The sequence below is a fragment of the Oncorhynchus clarkii genome, unplaced genomic scaffold (assembly GCF_045791955.1).
Source record: "Oncorhynchus clarkii lewisi isolate Uvic-CL-2024 unplaced genomic scaffold, UVic_Ocla_1.0 unplaced_contig_13266_pilon_pilon, whole genome shotgun sequence".
Classification (NCBI taxonomy): Eukaryota; Metazoa; Chordata; class Actinopteri; order Salmoniformes; family Salmonidae; genus Oncorhynchus; species Oncorhynchus clarkii.
Genome location: NW_027259452.1, coordinates 1 through 16,130, shown reverse-complemented (window position 1 = coordinate 16,130; position 16,130 = coordinate 1). Strand labels below are relative to the sequence as shown.

Here is a 16,130-nt window from a genome sequence, read left to right as displayed (position 1 = left end):
CAGCCTATACCAATGCCTCTCTTCCGACAGCCTATACCAATGCCTCTCTTCCGACAGCCTATACCAATGCCTCTCTTCCGACAGCCTATACCAATGCCTCTCTTCCGACAGCCTATACCAATGCCTCTCTTCCAACAGCCTATACCAATGCCTCTCTTCCAACAGCCTATACCAATGCCTCTCTTCCAACAGCCTATACCAATGCCTCTCTTCCAACAGCCTATACCAATGCCTCTCTTCCGACAGCCTATACCAATGCCTCTCTTCCAACAGCCTATACCAATGCCTCTCTTCCGACAGCCTATACCAATGCCTCTCTTCCAACAGCCTATACCAATGCCTCTCTTCCAACAGCCTATACCAATGCCTCTCTTCCAACAGCCTATACCAATGCCTCTCTTCCTACAGCCTATACCAATGCCTCTCTTCCGACAGCCTATACCAATGCCTCTCTTCCGACAGCCTATACCAATGCCTCTCTTCCAACAGCCTATACCAATGCCTCTCTTCCAACAGCCTATATCAATGCCTCTCTTCCGACAGCCTATACCAATGCCTCTCTTCCGACAGCCTATACCAATGCCTCTCTTCCAACAGCCTATACCAATGCTGGGAGAGTTGACGGTGGCGGGGCTGTCTCGGCTGAGTTGAAAACTGGTTGATCTGCATCTGTCACTTTATATCCAGTCAATGATGTCATTTCCAGAGAACACCATGGACCCTGTTAGAATACTCTGAGATGCATCCATCCTTCCTTCCTTCCTTTAAATTATCACTGTTCTGACATTGGATAACTGGTGAAAGCTACTGTATGTCACGGAAAGAATACTATTGGAACAGGACCCCGTGTACAGTAAGTATCCTGAACCTCATCATTCCCCTTTAACACAACTGTTGTTTTGAGTTTGGATGCACTGCAGTATTGTAATTATACTCCTGTGTTTTTACAGAACACTGTCATGTTGTATTGTCATGATTCAGTAGCAGCAGCATCCTTGCAACACAGTGCAGTATAATCTAGGTTTTGGCCTTTCTAGGGAGTTTTTCCCAGCCACCGTGCTTCTACACCTGCATTGCTTGCTGTTTGGGGTTTTAGGCTGGGTTTCTGTACAGCACTTTGAGATATCAGCTGATGTACGAAGGGCTATATAAATACATTTGATTTGATCTTACCATCAAGTCCACATGTAGACTTGAGCCCCGGTTGGCTATTCATGTAATGTATAAAGTATAGTGTTTTGCATGTACGTGCCACAGTCGCTGCTACCTTAAAAGCACTGTTCTGTACTTTTCAATCACTCACACTTGGATACTATTCAGTGGTTTTGGGATTGTCTCACGCTGTCTCCGCCCAGAACCTCAGAGCCAGGAGGCTGGTGTACATCTGAACTGACTGATGTAGCGTGACACAGTGGTGCACTGTGCAGCCGAGCATAGACAGCCTAATGGCAGCTGAGTGACACCATCATAAATCACAACCTCTTCTCCCCCATCACCTTGGCAACACATACAACCAGACACTAGCAAGCATACATTTTATAAAGATTGACGTTTAATGTTGAAGACGCCTCATTATTAGGCAATTAGTAGTCTATTTTATGGTTGACAAATGGGATGTGTGGTGTAACTTTTCATATCCTTAGTTTAAGAATGTTATACTCTGTGTGCTCAGATCTCTTTTTTAAATTTTATATAGTTTATATTTATTTGAAGAAAAATAGCAATTTCTGCTGGTATTTCAAATACAATGTATAAATTAAAACATGTATAAGTTATTAATACATCTTACAAATAGTAGTGCTATTTACAGTATAGTGTTAAATATAGTGTTTTACATTTAATTCCACATTGATAAGACATTGCGTGCAAAACCAGCATGCATGAGCCCATTCTGAAACTCTAAAATACATTTTGTATTTTTATTTTTTTTACAATTAATTGACGACGATCCTGTGAACAACGTTTGTAAACTTTTCCCACCCCCAAATAGATACAAGGTTTCACGTCACGTGGCACCGCCGCATTAAATTGTGTTGTTCCTGAGTGAAACCCCTCTTGACTGAAAGCTCATGATCGTGACAAGCATAGCTAGCAACACAATCAGTAGGAAAATTAAGCCATTTTTTAGGGAGGGGTTTAACTTTCGCTTTGACTTGCAGGCCTTCTTGATCGCCGGATAACTAGCTAGCTAAGTAGAATTAATCATGTCAAATGTTTACAAACCGCAAAAAAGTCCACGAAACCCAAAGTGTGCCAGATGCAGAAATCATGGATTCATTGTTCAACTCAAGGGACATTCGGGACAGTGTCAATTTCTTAAATGCAATTGTTGGAAATGTTCTCTGATTGCAGAGAGAACGAAAATAATGGCATTTCAAAGACGGATCAAGAAAACTAACAAAGAAGAATCAGCACTTAATTTGACTTGGTCAAGGCCCGGTGATACACCGGTTGATGGCACTTTGAGCGGCCGGGTGGAAAACGCACATCTGCCCGACACATCTGGAGTGATGTTTCCTGGCCCCGGAACACGTACAGAGACAGTCATCAAGATGCCACCACAACGGGTTGAAGAGGCATACGGTAGGACCTATGCGGAGATGGAGGTCCCCGACAAGTCTGCCAAAGATGGCCATGGCCCATGGATCACTCATGAACCGCAGAGAAAGTCCACCCCTGGAGGTGGTGATCATGGCGGTGAAGACGGTGGTTACGGGACGCCTTGGAGTGGGATTCAGGATGCGTCTTCAGCGATGAGTCGAAGTAAGTGGATCAATCTTTTGTTGAATAAATTCATTTAACATGCATGTGTTTTTTTTTGTAGCGCTAGCTAACGTTACATTCTTGAAAAACATAATAAATAAAACATTTTTTAAAACGATATATATTTTAATATTGTTGATAAACCTTGTTAACTGGGTAGCTAACATGGTTAGGTTGCTATTGAATTTCAGAGCTCTAATTTCGCGCCTTTTTATTATCTTGTTGGGATGAGTTTCAGTGTTTGTGATTATGTAGCCTACACATAATGCTGTATGTACAAACTCGCTTTTACATTTTTTCTTTCTTTCTTTACATCGCATCCACAAAGGCGGCCCACATTTCCCCAGCGACTATGTTATAGCGGAGGTTGGCGGCCAGAGAGACATGTACTCTGGAGAAATGGTGGCCATGCAGTTCCCCTTTAAGTTCTTCTCAGGCTACCCGAATGGCTACGCAGCTTGCCCAGCCATTCTGGTGAACATGCCGCTGCCACCACCAGGGCCTTTCAAGGTCGGGAATGGTCCAATGGGTTTCCCTCACTTTCCAGCACCTGGCCCGATGCACTACCCTCCTGAGGCAGGTCCTATAAACGTAAGACCCAAAAGCATTAGAATTAAAAATATATATAATGAAGTAAATGTGCTGTCAAAATGGGCTTTACACTTGGAGGACATTACATTATACCTATGACATGACAGATTAATATATATTTTTTGCGATCCATACTATGCCATGACAGTGTATAGCTATTTTGGTGAAAAATGAACCCTGACAAAATGGATGGAAGCCCGTTTGCTTGTATGTGAATCTGTATGGTTTGCACCCAGGGTGGCAGAGTGCCATTCTTTGCCCCTCACCCCCCTGGCAGTGACATTCGTCCTGGAAGTTACCTGGAGGAGCTGGTTCTGAGGTCGCATCCGTCACCACAGCCTTCTCTACCTAAGGACAGAGAACATGGAACAAGTACGTGTGTTTTGTGGCTGTTGCCGGCAATCATACTGTGTTGGTGGATAATGTATAATGTCATAGAGACCACTTGCTCTGCCACTGAGGCCTCAATGCTGCAGAGGATGTAACAACTGATAATGTCAGAACAGTGGGACATTAAGAGACCGGTCGAAATTGTATTATATTTCTCACTTTCTTACAGATATTATTGGCATATATATATATATATATATATATATATATATATATATATTATATATATATATATATATATATATAGTCAAACACAACCTTAGTTCATACCATCTACCTATACATTCTCTGATGGCTCCTGAGTGCGCAGCGATCTAAAGCACTGCATCTCAGTGCTAGAGGCATCACTACAGACATTGGTTCAATTCCAGGCTTGGCCCAGCGTTGTCCGGGTTTGGACGGGGTAGCCCGTCATTGTAAATAAGAATGTGTTCTTAAACTGACTTGCCTATTTTAAATAAAAGTTAAATTAAATAAATGCATTCTCTGACCACACTTGGTGTTAACTGAGGTAGACAACTCGATTGGCTCACAATGTCGCCCTGTCTTTCCTTTCTCCTACTACAGGTGGACATCCCCACAGCAACCAAGGGTCAGAGAGCAGCTCACTGGAAAATGCCTCCTCTTCCCAGAACACTGTGTGAGGGCGAAGGTCATGTGGTTAGCATCCTAACATCATATATCCACTTGAGAAAAATCATATTTACCCTTTCTGTTGTGCAATTATACAGCACCAAAGACTTTAGCTAAGTCACCGTTGACATTTCTACCTTGTTACACCTTGCAGTTCATTATGCGCAGGAGTTTCAATTCTCATTGTACACACAATAACAACCATTGGATAAAAGAACAACAACACAACAATAATCTGCTATCATTTCTGGGGGGGGGATGACATTTTTTGTACTTTTTACAAAAGCTATTTTTGTTTAATTATTTAATTAATAATTAATAATTTTTAACAGTCATATTTATAGTCAAATATAATCTCATATTTGTAAAAAAAAAAAAAAAAAAAAAAAAAAAAGGATTTGCCTTGACATTTCTTGTCTTTATCAGGAACAATGTTTTCTTCCTCATCCAGTTAATTAGTCAGTTCAGTTGTATTATATTCACAGCCATGTTGCGGTTGTTCATGAAATAAAATATATAACAAAACATCTATGCTGTTGTCATTACGTGTTCCTAAACAGCTGGTTTCATGGAAAAGGCCTGTGTGATTTGATGCCGTTTTCTTTAGTGTAAAGCACATATAAGAAGAAGTTCTCTTTGTAAAGCCTCTCTGGGTGCTTCATGGGATTCAGGTGACTGTCAGACCAGTCAAACTCAACACGTCCAATTTCTTTTGTATTACAGTGACTCTTGGACCAGGAGAAAATCTATATGGATTCAATGTTGAATGGCAAAAACAGGAACACAGTGTCATTGCTAATATCACATTTGTACATAAGGAATAGCTTATAGTTTTAAGATTGCGTTATAATTTTAGCCTGATCGTATTGCTCTCAGTATTTCTTAAATGTTGATCCAAATTCAGACAAGCATTACATTACACCAACCTTCACACGGGGAATATTGAATATAAGTAAGTCACAAAAAAATGTATTGATTCATTATATTTTTTCCAGACATCAAACAGCCAGTGGGTGGATAAGCTAATTTACAACAGACATTATGCATACATGAATATTAATACAGTCTTGTGTCACAGATGAGTGTTGGGAGTTTAAAAAACCCCACAGATCAATGGATTAATTTTGAGCATAAAATTGTCTTACAGTGTTACAGTAATGTGCAATGAAAATTGACTCTTGATGTTGATATTAAAATGATAAGTAGTGCTTGGATATGATTTAAATTCCAAAGCCAATCGCATCTGGAGAAGGTTCAGTATTTGGCGCCATCCAATGGTCCAGCGTTGCGCGTCATTCTCCATGGTTGCTATGGCTATGCTCAGGCTTCACGTATCCTTGGTAACCAAACACACTAGAGGAACACGTCCGCTCTGCAAAACATGATGCACAATTTTTTTTTTTTTTTTAGAAAGACAGATTCACATATCTAAACTTGATAACTAATATTAATTTCTTTGCAACGTTTCAACTACGGATCAAGTTAGTGTCAATGCCCGAGAGTGTGGTGTCTCTGTATTTCTAGACAGTTAGCTTGAATTGCAAACAGAACTTGTTCAGCTATAACGCTAACTGCTAACGTTAGCAAGCTAATTTAGCCTGGCTGTATGTTTCCAATCCGTGACTGGTTAGCTACATTTGTGTGCTTTGTTTTACAGACATTAGAACAGTTAGTTTTAATAACGGGTTACCGGATTGAACAATGGCTTCGGTTGTAGCCCAGTGTCACTACATCTTCGGTTTGCGGACAGGAGTAATAAATAATATTTGCTACTTCGATGAGCAGACGGTCATCTTCCCATGCGGAAACAACTGTGTACGCTACAACATTGACCAGAGATGGCAGAGGTTCATTCCAGGTAGTTGCTCCCAAATGATAAAAGTATACAATTTTAGCTAGTTATACTTATTTTCTCTTGCAGTGTACATATGCGTTTCGTTAGCTAGCTAAGTTCATTGGAAAAATGATGTGTTCTCAATCTACTTGTCTGGTTAACCCTCCTGTTGTGTTCGTTTCATGTGAATTAATTCTGTATCAAATACTCAGATAAAACATTTTGTGTTATTTATCACAGACTACTTTGTGTCGAAGTTTAACAAGGATTCTCTCCTCACCAGTGTCATGATCAAGAGCCTCACGTTTTATTTATTTTTATTTCACCAGGTAGGCCAGTTGAGCCAAGATAAAGCAAAGCAGTGCGACACAAACAACAACACAGAGTTACACATAAACAAACGTACAGTCAGTAACACAATAGAAAAAAAGTCTATATACAGTGTGTTCAAATGGCGTGAGGAGGTAAGGGAATAAATAGTCCACAGTAGCGAAGTAATTACAATTTAGCAAATGAACACGCAAGGCCTCAAAAAAGCTTTATATACCAGAGCCGAGAGAAAAGTTCTATACATTATTGAAACAATGTTGCGATTGTTTGTGAGAATGCTAACAGGTGTGGTTCCCGTGGGGGAAAGATTCTATTAGGGAAAGGTCCCCGTTTGGGTTGCCATGGAAGCCAAGAAGGGGAGTGATGTGTGTGTGTGTGTGTGTGTGTGTGTGTGTTCAAACACACATCCATGTGGGGGTCTGGGAATCCATTTTATACACTAATTGTAGTCTCACCGATTCATTTCTAAAGACCGGTCACCGGGAACACCACAGGTGTAGAAAAGTTAAATAAAACACCCAACATTTTATGAAAATCATCCAAATGAATTTTGTGTGTTTAGATGTCCAGTGTGGACAAAGTCATGGAACCTTATGACAATCAGATTAAATGAAGTAGATTTTTCAGAGAGAGAACTGGAACACAGCAGGGGGGTTAAGTAAAGGTATACTTCATTAAATGAAAATGACAAAGACCAAAACCTCATGTACAACATTAGGTGTTTGTCCCAAATGGCATCCTATTCCCTATGTAGTGCACTACCCCTCCATTTTTCCTCATAGGCACAGAGAAAAGCCAGGGCATGCAGGCCCTGGCCATCAGCGCCAACCGCCGCTACCTGGCCGTGTCAGAGCGTGGTGAGAAGGGCACCATCACCGTGTACGACCTGCAGCACGAGCAGAGCCGGAAGAGGAAGGTGCTCAGTGGGGGAGAGGTCCCCGTGCTGGAATTTGTCTCCATGGCCTTCTCCCCCGACTCCAAGTACCTGATAGGGCAGGCAGGAGCCCCCGACTGGACCCTGTTCTACTGGATGTGGGAGAAGCAGAAGGTCATGGCCTCAGTGAAGACGACAGGGTCCACCAACCCCATCAACCAGGTGGGTGTGACAGAAATAGGCAGACCAGAGGAGAGAAGAGGGGGGAGAAGTGGGCCTCTACTTCATGATGGTATTTTATCCTGGTGAAATTAAAACAAAAGAAAAGTGTGACATTTTGAGGTACAGTTGTGGATGTATATATCTTGTGGACGCGTACACACACTGACACACACACCTTGCTTGACTTGGGCAAGGAGCTCACCGGAGTATCGGCATCTCCGATTTACTACTGCTGGAGCTCCTGTTCCTCTCATAGAATATTAGCTCACAAGTGTTGTGGAGCTCCTCCACATAAATAAACAGTGATGGCACCTATTTCAGTCCAAGTCAAGCACAGAGCATAAAGTACTCAACCACACACACTGAACAACTATATAGCAGCCTAGTGGTTAGAGCGTTGGGCCAGTAACTGAAAGGTTGCTAGATTGAATCCCCCGAGCTGACAAGGTAAAAAATCTGTCGTTCTGCTCCTGAATAAGGCAGTTAACCCACTGTTCCTAGGCCGTCATTGTAAATACGAATTTGTTCTTAACTGACTTGACTAGTTAAATAAAGGTACAATAAATAAATAAAAAAGACCTATCATCATCGTCTTCATCTTCATCACCCCCAGGTCAGCTTTAACCCGCAGGACAACACCCAGATCTGCGTGAGCGGCAATGGGGTCTTCAAGCTCTTCCGCTATGCTGAGGGCGCCCTGAAGCAGTCCAACTTCCTTAAGCTGGAGTCCCAGAACTTCCTGTCGCACACCTGGATGTCCGAGGAGCGTGTCATAGCGGGGACAGAGACGGGCAGGCTGCTGGTGTTCGAGTCAGGTGACCTGCGCTGGGAGATGAGCGTCACCACCAAGCCTGCCACACAGGAGGCAGACAGGTCAGACAGGATGACGGATCAATCAGTCGATCAATCAATCAAACATTTTCGTCCTTCTATCCTCCACAGTCTGCATTCCATTGACCTCTTTACCACATATATTACAAAAAATACATGAGCCACATCAGTTAGCATCATTTGAATTTACATTCTACATTACCATGGCAATCCAGCATCATTTGATAGAACATTCTACATTACCATGGCAATCCAGCATCATTTGAATGAACATTCTACATTACCATGGCAATCCAGCATCAGTTGAATGAACATTCCAAAATACCATGGAAATTATTGCATCACAATAAGAGAAAGCCATTGCGAGTGTACCCATGAGTTTACTAGTCAAATTGCTTCCAAGCCCATTCTATTCATAACGTTTGACTATTCTGATTTATCAAAGTGTTATGCAATGACAACGTAGTTATTTTTTTTAAAAGCACTAGCTGCTCACTAGCAGCTATTTAGAATAATGTCTTTTTTTTGTCATTTAGCAGACAACTTAGGGTTAAGTGCTTTGCTCAAAGGGACATCGACAGATTTTTTCACCTATTCGGATCAGGGATTTGAACCAGCAACCTTTCTGTTACTGGCGCAACGCTAGGCTACCTGTCTGTAGGAATGCTTCCTGCAGGGGGAATCCTACCACACTTCCCCCATTGACAATTGGACTGTCTGATCCTAATCATTAACAGATTTAATTCTCAAATGGATAACAAATGATTGTCCTTTCACGGCACAGACAACTAGAGAGGAGAAAGCCAGAGGAGGTCAAGTCAGAGGGGGCAGCCCCATCCCGTATGCCCAGAATCACAGCCATCACGTCCTACTCTAAGGGCTTTGCCTGCTCTGCCGGCCCAGGGACCGTGTGTCTGTTTGAGAAGACAGAGGAGAAGGACAACTACAGAAAGACTAGGGAGATCAGGGTAATGTCAATGTTTGGAGAACATGATAACTTGACTTCATAATGAACAGAACAGGAGGTGGTGGTCTCATTCATTTGAAGTGTGTGTGTGTGTGTGTGTGTGTGTGTGTGTGTGTGTGTGTGTGTGTGTGTCAGATCCCGGCAGACCCGTGCAGCAACGAGCCGAGCCATGCGGAGCAGCAGGAGATGGTCACACTGTGTATCAGCCCGTCAGAGGAGACCCTGGTCACCAGTACAGACCGTGGTCAGCTCTACAGCATCACCCTGTCCTCTGCTGAGATGAGCAAGGTGAGCAGTGAAATAGTGAAAATATAGGCCTAAATGTATAGTACAGGGGAGCTGGAGACCCCTTTTGTTTTAGAAAATTAATCAGGAATCCAATTCATCAGGAACCCAACTCATAATCATAACTCGAGTGAGGTCAAAATATCATACAAGGAGTTTTACTATGACTTTGGCAGTGCATCGCCGGAAGAACCACGTCTCTGGGAAGGAACATTTTAAAGGACCTCCTCTTGGGATCAGAGAGAATATTTAGCAGTTTTCAGAATAATTTCCTGTAATTCTGCACATTTTGTTGTCATGGGGAAGAGAGAGAACTCTGCAGTTTTAAAGCTTAAATTACAGTGCATTTATGTTTTACATTTTTTTAAAGTATTTAAGTAACTGTCCAGTGTTTACAGATTTCTGTGAAATATGACCTATAATTAATGACAATATGAGTGAAAGTTTTCTTTAAAAAAATTGTAAATAAGTATTTTAAAAAGCTACTTTCCTGTGTTGGAATGTTGTGGGTGTACTTCAACAACAGAATGGTGTGGGTGTACTTCAACAACAGAATGGTGTGGGTGTACTTCAACAACAGAATGGTGTGGGTGTACTTCAACAACAGAATGGTGTGGGTGTACTTCAACAACAGAATGGTGTGGGTGTACTTCAACAACAGAATGGTGTGGGTGTACTTCAACAACAGAATGGTGTGGGTGTACTTCAACAACAGAATGGTGTGGGTGTACTTCAACAACAGAATGGTGTGGGTGTACTTCAACAACAGAATGGTGTGGGTGTACTTCAACAACAGAATGGTGTGGGTGTACTTCAACAACAGAATGGTGTGGGTGTACTTCAACAACAGAATGGTGTGGGTGTACTTCAACAACAGAATGGTGTGGGTGTACTTCAACAACAGAATGGTGTGGGTGTACTTCAACAACAGAATGTTGTAGGTGTACTTCAACAACAGAATGGTGTTTGGGTATACCGGTCATAAAAAAATATTAATGTGAGTAGACTGCTGATTGGCCAGCTCAGCGAAGGCAGTATGAAATCCTAGCAAGCATTTTTTAAATGGTCTGTTTGAGGGAAAGGAGGCTGGTGGGAGGAGCTATAGGAGGACAGGTTCATAGTAATGGCTGGAAGGAAATTAATGCAACAGTATCAAACATATGGAAACTCCGTTCCATTTATTCCTTTCCAGCTATTATAATGAGCCCAACCTCCTAAAGCTCCTCCCCTCAAACAGACCTATTTTTTATTGTTTTATGTTGAGACCCCACTTTGAGAACCCCTGGTATATAATATAGACCATATGGATGTGTGCAAGGTGAACAGCTGCTATGGCATTCTATGCTAAATCATGCTGGGCTTGCAGTCAACAGGATTAGGTCCAGGTTAGATTAGGTCCAGGTTAGGTTAGGTCCAGGTTAGATTAGGTCCAGGTTAGATTAGGTCCAGGTTAGGTTAGGTCCAGGCTAGGTTAGGTCCAGGTTAGGTTAGGTCCAGGTTAGATTAGGTCCAGGTTAGATTAGGTCCAGGTTAGATTAGGTCCAGGTTAGGTTAGGTCAGGTCCAGGTTAGGTCCAGGTTAGGTTAGGTCCAGGTTAGGTTAGGTCCAGGTTAGATTAGGTCCAGGTTAGGTTAGGTCCAGGTTCGATTAGAGCCAGGTTAGGTCAGGTCCAGGTTAGGTCCAGGTTAGGTTAGGTCCAGGTTAGATTAGGTCCAGGTTAGGTCCAGGTTAGATTAGGTCCAGGTTAGGTTAGGTCCAGGTTAGGTTAGGTCCAGGTTAGATTAGGTCTAGGTTAGGTCAGGTCCAGGTTAGGTTAGGTCCAGGTTAGGTTGGATTAAGTCCAGGTTAGGTCCAGGTTAGGTTAGGTCCAGGTTAGATTAGGTCCAGGTTAGGTCCAGGTTAGATTAGGTCCAGGTTAGGTCCAGGTTAGGTTAGGTCCAGGTTAGATTAGGTCTAGGTTAGGTCAGGTCCAGGTTAGGTTAGGTCCAGGTTAGGTTGGATTAAGTCCAGGTTAGGTCCAGGTTAGATTAGGTCCAGGTTAGGTTAGGTCCAGGTTAGATTAGGTCCAGGTTTGGTTAGGTCCAGGTTAGATTCGGTCCAGGTTAGGTCCGGGTTAGATTAGGTCCAGGTTAGGTTAGGTCCAGATTAGGTCCAGGTTAGGTTAAGTCCAGGTTAGGTCAGGTCCAGGTTAGATTAGGTCCAGGTTAGGTCAGGTCCAGGTTAGGTTAGGTCCAGGTTAGGTCCAGGTTAGGTTAGGTCCAGGTTAGGTCCAGGTTAGGTCCAGGTTAGATTAGGTCCAGGTCAGGTCCAGGTTAGGTTAAGTTCAGGTTAGGTCCAGGTTAGGTTAGGTCCAGGTTAGATTAGGTCCAGGTTAGGTTAGGTCCAGATTAGGTCCAGGTTAGGTCAGGTCCAGGTTAGGTCCAGGTTCGGTTAGGTCCAGGTTAGATTAGGTCCAGGTTAGGTCCAGGTTAGGTTCAGGTTAGATTAGGTCCAGGTCAGGTCCAGGTTAGGTTAGGTCCAGGTTAGGTCCAGGTTAGATTAGGTCTAGGTTAGGTCAGGTCCAGGTTAGGTTAGGTCCAGGTTAGATTAGGTCCAGGTTAGATTAGGTCCAGGTTAGGTTAGGTCCAGGTTAGATTAGGTCCAGGTTAGGTCAGGTCCAGGTTAGATTAGGTCCAGGTTAGGTTAGGTCCAGGTTAGATTAGGTCCAGGTTAGGTTAGGTCCAGATTAGGTCCAGGTTAGGTTAAGTCCAGGTTAGATTAGGTCCAGGTTAGGTGAGGTCCAGGTTAGGTCCAGGTTAGGTCCTGGTTAGGTTAAGTCCAAGTTAGGTTAGGTTAGGGCCAGGTTAGGTCCAGGTTAGGTTAAGTTCAGGTTAGGTCCAGGTTAGGTTAGGTCCAGGTTAGATTAGGTCTAGGTCAGGTCCAGGTTAGGTTAGGTCCAGGTTAGGTCCAGGTTAGATTAGATTAGGTCCAGGTTAGGTTAGGTCCAGGTTAGATTAGGTCCAGGTTTGGTTAGGTCCAGGTTAGGTTAGGTCCATCTTAGATTAGGTCAGGTCCAGGTTAGGTTAGGTCCAGGTTAGGTCCAGGTTAGATTAGATTAGGTCCAGGTTAGGTTAGGTCCAGGTTAGATTAGGTCCAGGTTTGGTTAGGTCCAGGTTAGGTTAGGTCCAGGTTAGGTTAGGTCCAGATTAGGTCCAGGTTAGGTTAGGTCCAGGTTAGGTTAGGTCCAGGTTAGGTTAAGTCCAGGTTAGATTAGGTCCAGGTTAGGTTAGGTCCAGGTTGATTAGGTCCAGGTTAGGTTAGGTCCAGATTAGGTCCAGGTTAGGTTAGGTTCAGTTTAGGTTAAGTCCAGGTTAGGTTAGGTTCAGGTTAGGTCCAGGTTAGGTTAGGTCCAGGTTAGATTAGGTCCAGGTTAGGTTAGGTCCAGATTAGGTCCAGGTTAGGTCAGGTCCAGGTTAGGTTAGGTCCAGGTTCGGTTAGGTCCAGGTTAGATTAGGTCCAGGTTAGGTCCAGGTTAGATTAGGTCCAGGTCAGGTCCAGGTTAGGTTAGGTCCAGGTTAGGTCCAGGTTAGATTAGGTCTAGGTTAGGTCAGGTCCAGGTTAGGTTAGGTCCAGGTTAGATTAGGTCCAGGTTAGATTAGGTACAGGTTAGGTTAGGTCCAGGTTAGGTTAGGTCCAGGTTAGGTCAGGTCCAGGTTAGATTAGGTCCAGGTTAGGTTAGGTCCAGGTTAGATTAGGTCCAGGTTAGGTTAGGTCCAGATTAGGTCCAGGTTAGGTCCTGGTTAGGTTAAGTCCAGGTTAGGTTAGGTTAGGGCCAGGTTAGGTTAGGTCCAGGTTAGATTAGGTCCAGGTTAGGTCAGGTCCAGGTTAGATTAGGTCCAGGTTAGGTGAGGTCCAGGTTAGGTCCAGGTTAGGTCCTGGTTAGGTTAAGTCCAGGTTAGGTTAGGTTAGGGCCAGGTTAGGTTAGGTCCAGGTTAGATTAGGTCCAGGTTAGGTCAGGTCCAGGTTCGATTAGGTCCAGGTTAGGTGAGGTCCAGGTTAGGTTAGGTTAGGGCCAGGTTAGGTTAGGTCCAGGTTAGATTAGGTCCAGGTTAGGTCCAGGTTAGATTAGATTAGGTCCAGGTTAGGTTAGGTCCAGGTTAGATTAGGTCCAGGTTTGGTTAGGTCCAGGTTAGGTTAGGTCCAGGTTAGGTTAGGTCCAGATTAGGTCCAGGTTAGGTTAGGTCCAGGTTAGGTTAGGTCCAGGTTAGGTTAGGTCCAGGTTAGATTAGGTCCAGGTTAGGTTAGGTCCAGGTTAGGTTAGGTCCAGATTAGGTCCAGGTTAGGTTAGGTTCAGTTTAGGTTAAGTCCAGGTTAGGTTAGGTCCAGGTTAGGTCCAGGTTAGGTTAGGTCCAGGTTAGGTTAGGTCCAGATTTGGTCCAGGTTAGGTCAGGTCCAGGTTAGGTTAGGTCCAGGTTAGGTCCAAGTTAGGTTAGGTCCAGGTTAGATTAGGTCCAGGTTAGGTCCAGGTTAGGTCCAGGTTAGATGAGGTCCAGGTCAGGTCCAGGTTAGGTTTGGTCCAGGTTAGATTAGGTCTAGGTTAGGTCAGGTCCAGGTTAGGTTAGGTCCAGGTTAGATTAGATTAGGTCCAGGTTAGATTAGGTCCAGGTTAGGTTAGGTCCAGGTTAGATTAGGTCCAGGTTTGGTCAGGTCCAGGTTAGATTAGATCCAGGTTAGGTTAGGTCCAGGTTAGATTAGGTCCAGGTTTGGTTAGGTCCAGGTTAGGTTAGGTCCAGGTTAGGTTAGGTCCAGATTAGGTCCAGGTTAGGTTAGGTCCAGGTTAGGTTAGGTCCAGGTTAGGTTAGGTCCAGGTTAGATTAGGTTCAGGTTAGGTTAGGTCCAGGTTGATTAGGTCCAGGTTAGGTTAGGTCCAGATTAGGTCCAGGTTAGGTTAGGTTCAGTTTAGGTTAAGTCCAGGTTAGGTTAGGTCCAGGTTAGGTCCAGGTTAGGTTAGGTCCAGGTTAGGTTAGGTCCAGATTTGGTCCAGGTTAGGTCAGGTCCAGGTTAGGTCAGGTCCAGGTTAGGTTAGGTCCAAGTTAGGTTAGGTCCAGGTTAGATTAGGTCCAGGTTAGGTCCAGGTTAGGTCCAGGTTAGATGAGGTCCAGGTCAGGTCCAGGTTAGGTTTGGTCCAGGTTAGATTAGGTCTAGGTTAGGTCAGGTCCAGGTTAGGTTAGGTCCAGGTTAGATTAGATTAGGTCCAGGTTAGATTAGGTCCAGGTTAGGTTAGGTCCAGGTTAGATTAGGTCCAGGTTTGGTCAGGTCCAGGTTAGATTAGGTCCAGGTTAGGTTAGGTCCAGGTTAGATTAGGTCCAGGTTAGGTTAGGTCCAGATTAGGTCCAGGTTAGGGCCAGGTTAGGTTAGATTAGGGCCAGGTTAGGTTAGGTTAGGTCCAGGTTAGATTAGGTCCAGGTTAGGTCAGGTCCAGGTTAGATTAGGTCCAGGTTAGGTGAGGTCCAGGTTAGGTCCAGGTTAGGTTAAGTCCAGGTTAGGTTAGGTTAGGGCCAGGTTAGGTTAGGTCCAGGTTAGATTAGGTCCAGGTTAGGTCAGGTCCAGGTTAGATTAGGTCCAGGTTAGGTGAGGTCCAGGTTAGGTTAGGGCCAGGTTAGGTTAGGTCCAGGTTAGATTAGGTCCAGGTTAGATTAGGTCCAGGTTAGGTCAGGTCCAGGTTAGATTAGGGCCAGGTTATGTTAGGTCCAGGTTAGATTAGGTCCAGGTTAGGTCAGGTCCAGGTTAGATTAGGGCCAGGTTATGTTAGGTCCAGGTTAGATTAGGTCCAGGTTAGATTAGGTCCAGGTTAGGTCCAAATGCTCCTTTTCTTTATTTTGTTCTTCTATCCTACCTACTGTCATTCCTTCCTTCCTTCCTTCCAATCCAGAGGAATATAGTTGAGAGCCTGAGATTGAGTGTGGATATGTGTAGGTGAGGTATATTGACCATATTGGTCTCCCTTTAGACAATCCTTTCACCCGTAATGGGCACTTGTACACTCCTCTGCTTTCCATTTCAAATAATTGGATTGGTGCATGAAAGTAAGTTAACAAGTGCACACTTTGAGCAGAAGAGTAGAGAATTGGGACGTTGAAAGGCTTGTGTGCCTCTTGCACTAAGCTCAATTTCTCTGTGTTGTCCACCAGGGGGAGCAAGCCCACTTTGAGTTCCTGTCCCACTCGTTTCACTCCAACATCATCACAGGTCTGTCCATCTGCATCCGCAAGCCCCTTATCGCCACATGCTCCCTGGACCACTCCGTACGCATCTGGAACTTTGAGACCAAGTAAGAGATTATCTCTTTGCTTTTCAATGGGAAAAATTTAAATGGGAATTTTCAGTTCACTTCCTGAATTGACTGAATTGAAATGGAATCGCAACCAAAC

At 43.8% G+C, this 16,130-nt stretch overlaps 2 protein-coding genes across 2 annotated transcripts; both read left to right on the top strand.

Moving 5' to 3' along the window:
- The first annotated feature begins 2,204 nt into the window (after nucleotides 1-2,204).
- On the top strand, nucleotides 2,205-4,477 carry LOC139400211 (doublesex- and mab-3-related transcription factor 1-like). Its single transcript, XM_071145199.1, has 4 exons — nucleotides 2,205-2,763; nucleotides 3,092-3,354; nucleotides 3,591-3,726; nucleotides 4,312-4,477. The coding sequence occupies exons 1-4, from the start codon at nucleotides 2,205-2,207 to the stop codon at nucleotides 4,386-4,388; spliced, it is 1,035 nt and encodes a 344-aa protein (XP_071001300.1). The 3' UTR covers nucleotides 4,389-4,477.
- Nucleotides 4,478-6,046: 1,569 nt separating this feature from the next.
- On the top strand, nucleotides 6,047-16,030 carry LOC139400212 (cilia- and flagella-associated protein 57-like; the record flags this gene model as incomplete). The annotated part of the gene is made up of 6 exons (XM_071145201.1): nucleotides 6,047-6,235; nucleotides 7,324-7,637; nucleotides 8,251-8,535; nucleotides 9,293-9,436; nucleotides 9,571-9,723; nucleotides 15,891-16,030. Coding segments are annotated over exons 1-6 (1,193 nt in total), but the record flags the coding sequence as incomplete, so codon positions are not given.
- Between the last annotated feature and the right edge of the window lie 100 nt (nucleotides 16,031-16,130).